General features: G+C 45.8%; 1 protein-coding gene across 1 annotated transcript in view; it reads right to left on the minus strand.

The window, feature by feature from the left end:
- Window positions 1–3,685: 3,685 nt before the first annotated feature.
- The window catches only part of LOC112139035 (HERV-H LTR-associating protein 2), a 16,073-nt gene continuing 15,187 nt past the window's right edge, over window positions 3,686–4,571 (minus strand). The window contains exons 7-8 of the mRNA XM_036217535.1: window positions 4,139–4,438; window positions 3,686–3,699 (exon numbers count right to left, since the gene is read on the minus strand). Coding sequence (XP_036073428.1) covers window positions 3,686–3,699; window positions 4,139–4,438 — 314 coding nt within the window. The remainder of the gene's footprint in view (window positions 3,700–4,138; window positions 4,439–4,571) is intronic.

Raw genomic sequence — 4,571 nt, forward strand, 5'->3', positions numbered from 1 at the left:
CACTGATTAATTCTACCTCCCTAATAAACACCTTAATTGTGACCTGGGTTTGCTCTGTTTGGGTTGTCCTTCCTATTTCCTAACAGAACGAACTGGCCATCAAGCTTGCCTTGGAGGAGTGGCGTCACTGGCTAGAGGGGGCCAAACATCCATTCATCGTGTTTACAGACTACAAGAATTTGGAGTATCTCCGAACAGCTAAGAGGCTAAATTCACGCCAAGCCAGATGGTCACTGTTCTTTAATCGTTTTGCCTCTTCACTATCCTACAGACCAGGATCAAAAAAACGCCAAAGCTGACGCCCTTTCTCGGCAACACGAGTCTCTTCCTTGTGACATCAGTCCTGAGCCCATCTTTCCGCCCTCCGTGCGACTAGCGGTTCTCACAGACAACGTTGAGGCTGCAGTGAGACAGGCGCAAGCACAGGTAACCATACCTAATGACTGTCCTGCTGGTCTACTATTTGTTCCAGAAGCCCTGAGATCCAGAGTCATCCACTGGTGTCACGCTTCCCCGCTTCACTGTCATCCGGGCACCCGAGGAACTGCAGCTGTAATCAAATGACTCTTCTGGTGGCCCTCACTGATGCCCGATGTAATACACTATGTTGCTGCTTGTTCGGACTGTGCCAGAAATAAAACGTCTCATCTACGACCTGCTGGACTCCTTCAGCCCCTCCCCATGCCTCGAAGACCATGGTCCCACATCGCTATGGATTTTGTCACAGGCCTTCCTTGCTCTGATGGTAATAACACCATACTCACTGTAGTGGACAGGTTCTCAAAGATGGTGCATTTCATCCCGTTGCCGGGGTTACCGTCCGCTAAGGAGACTGCAGATATTCTCTTGCGTCAAGTGTTTAGGCTACATGGTGTTCCAAGAGACATTGTAACAGACAGGGGTCCACAGTTCACTGCTAAATTTTTGTTCTGAATTCTGTAGATTGCTGGGAGTATCGGTCAGTCTCTCGTCAGGTTTTCACCCACAGTCCAACGGCCAATCAGAGAGACTGAACCAACAGCTGGAGACCAGCCTCAGGATCCTGAGTTCCTCTGACCCCACCTCCTGGTCTCGTCATGTGATTTGGGCAGAGTATGCTCACAACTTTCCGCCCACTACTGCCACAGGTCTTTCTCCCTTTGAGGTTGTTTATGGGTTTTTGCCTCCTGTGTTTCCCTCCCTGGAGAGTACTGTGTCTGTCCCATCAGCACATGCAGCTGTGCGCCGAATCCATAGGGTCTGGAGACGGGCTCGGACCATTCTCCTCAAGACCGTTGATTCCTACAGGCGTCATGCTGACAGACGCCGGAGACCTGCTCCCACATATAGACCCGGTCAAAAGGTGTGGTTGTCTGCCTCTGACCTCCCCCTTCGTGTGGACAATAAGAAACTGGCTCCTCGCTTTGTTGGACCCTTCCCAGTCACAAGGGTCGTCAACCCTTCAGCTGTGCGACTAGGGTTACCCCGGCCTATGCGGGTTTACCCCAATTTCCATGTGTCCAAACTCAAGCCTGCCCTGGACTCCGATCTGGTTCCACCTGCTGCCCCCCCTCCCCCTGCCCGTTTCATTGATGGTGGGCCTGCCTATACTGTCAGGAATGGTGGTGTAGGACCCAAATGCAGGAGACAAGACATGGTGGCAGAAACTCAAAGATTTACTTAAAAACTCAAAACTAGGAGAAACCAAACCAGTGACGTGACATAACAGAACAGATGACCTGACAATGCAGAACTGAAGACCAGACACTTAAATAGGCTGAGGACAATTAACTAAATTAAGACAGCTGTGGATGATTTGATCTGAACATGGTGAGACTGACAGGGAAAACAGAACATGACAAAACCAGATCACAGAATCATGACAGGCTGAGATTACCCCTCGCAAGTTTATAAGTTGGGTCTCGAGCTCCACGCACTAATCGGGCGTGCACTGAGAGCGTACTGAATGTTCAAAGTGGTTCAAGGTATTTACAGACCGGCCGCATGCAAGTTCAAGAATGTGTTCTACGCAGGTGTATAAACGTGCGCTCAGCAGGGGGTATCCACACCGGAGCAGCGCGCTCACACAGGTATCTGCAGGGAGGAGAATCTTCTGTTGGATTTTACTGTGTTTTAGCGCTCCTCCTCCACCTACCTCAGAGCAAAAAGTCAAAGCAGTCCGAATCCCTGAATCTTACTCCAGGCTTTTTTGATTTCACGACTCTCTTCCTTCAATGTCTGTCTAGGTGTCACATGAATTAATTCGAACACAAACCATAATTTTTCATTTCTCTTTCAAGATCATGTGTGGCACTTCTGTGCTTTGAAGCAGACGCTGTCCACGCCTGACCAAAAGCCTGACCAGAGCCACAGCAGGGCTTCACGCACTCGATGGTCAAATGAAAGAGCACTCCGGGGTTGATGCCATCATGTGGGATACATGTATGAATGTGTCCGGCAACTATAGAGCCCTTGTGTCCTCTATTCTAGTCTCCATTGCAGTTTTTGCAGCTATTCTGACCTTATGTGGATGTTGTTGTATTCCCTTTCTCCGTTCTCTAGTTAACCGATTGATAATAACTACTATCTCACCAGCAGAACCACCACCGGAACAGCTGTACCCTCTTTTAGGTGGTGATCCAGAACCTGAACCAATTTCTGCTGAACATGAAGCCTTCTACCTGCCCAACCTATTTCCAGACCCTGATGACTATGATGGGCATCACTTCTGAGTGTAAATGTGTTTGTGCTCTTAAATGTGATCCTCCAGCTGACAACCTTCCCAGGGAGAGGCTGACAGGTGATGAGAGAATTTGAGCAAACATGTGATAAACAGGGGATATTTGATGGAGTTGCATATACATTTGTAACACATTTGCTCTGAGTGATTTTAGCTTCTCTATCTTTAATCTTGTCTTAACTGCTTGGCGTTGTGTGCAGCTCTGTATCAAGAGAAGGGAACAGAGCCCAGCAAAAGGCTGTGAAAAGGTGATGAAAGCAGGGACTTGAAAAAACCATCATCAACCCTCATGTACTGGAAGATAGAAAAGTTTACGTCAGTGATAGTAAAAACCTGTCTGCAGCTGTTTCTTTTAGGCCATGAACTACATAAACGGAACCATTTGGCAGAGCACTTCAGAGGAGACTGGAGACTGAACACTGACCGTTCTCCTTGCTTGTAAAATCTGACATCTCTCGTCTTTCTTGGAGTTACAAAGAAATGTTTCAGGTTCTTTAAACCTAATACAGACCCACAGAACCATGTTAGATTGAGAACTTCAGCTGACCTCTGTCACCTAAAAGTCTGCTAGATCTGCATTTCAGGTTCTACTGTCTTTGAACAGAAACTGAACAGAAACCTATGAGCAAGGCACCACAGACATAGAGACTTACGGGACTGACTCTGTGTTTCCGGGATTTTATGGTCTACACGCTGTAACAAAAGATGACACACGTGCAAGATTAACACAATAAAAGACGTGCACAGACACGTGCACTAACACTCTCAGAGTCATGGATGTACATTCTCAGCTGGATGTTCATTCTCTGAGCTCATTTCTAAATGTCAAACAGACTCTACACACAGTAAAGAAACTAACCATCTTCTTGTTGCTCCTCATCAACTGACCTTCATGTCATCCTCACACAGAGCAGTCCTGAATGCACTAACTCTCACAAACTCTACTTGATTTTCTAAATCACTGATCTACTTCTCCACAACTAAACAACAGCAGATTTTGACGAACTTTACCTTCAATTCTTGTTATTATGCAGTAGATGACCAGGCCGATTATAGGTAAGATCACAATTGCAGCCACTGTGCCACCATGAGAATTGTCTAAAACAGAAAACAACAAACAAGAAATTCAGGAGAATTAGTTTTTTTTTTTTTAAACTGAAACATGAATAAACACTTAGAGTAAAGTTGACAGAAATCTTTTCTGCAGGTAAATGTTGCTTTCTTTGGTAACGTCTTCATGTTCTTTCAAATAATGCATTCATGTTTTCATGTTAACTCAGTCTAAATGTTGCTGAGGTTTCAAAGTGAAACAAAATCATAAGACTGGATGAGTTCTGAAAGACTTTATATTGATCAAGTTCGTACGTCTGGAACATGGAGGAATGTCTCTGATCTCTGACAGAAAAACTAGTTTCTCACCTTTTCCTTCAGCTAATCTCAGAGAGATTTGAGCCATGCTGGTGTCTCCATCACTGCTGACTTCACATGTGTATGTTCCCTCATGATCTGCAGATAAGTGCTGCAGTGTGAGTCTGCCTGACTCTGAGACATCCTTCACATGCTGCTTCCACTCCTCTGACACTCTGTGCTCATCATCCTCGTTCTTGGTCACTATTATCTCGCTCTGATTGAACCTCCAAACCAGACAGAGGCCTTTGAGGGAGGAGTCTAAGGAAGAGCAGGAGATGGTTGCTTCTCCAGAGATGATCTTCACTGAAGCTGGACAACAGAAACACAGAAAGATTTCATCATGAAATGAAACATTAACTCAAAATGTCTTAAATCCTGAATCAAAGACTCTTTGATGTTTGCACACAGCCTCCTGCCTCCATAGTTACATGAACAACACCAT

This window comes from Oryzias melastigma, linkage group LG20, assembly GCF_002922805.2.
Source record: "Oryzias melastigma strain HK-1 linkage group LG20, ASM292280v2, whole genome shotgun sequence".
Classification (NCBI taxonomy): Eukaryota; Metazoa; Chordata; class Actinopteri; order Beloniformes; family Adrianichthyidae; genus Oryzias; species Oryzias melastigma.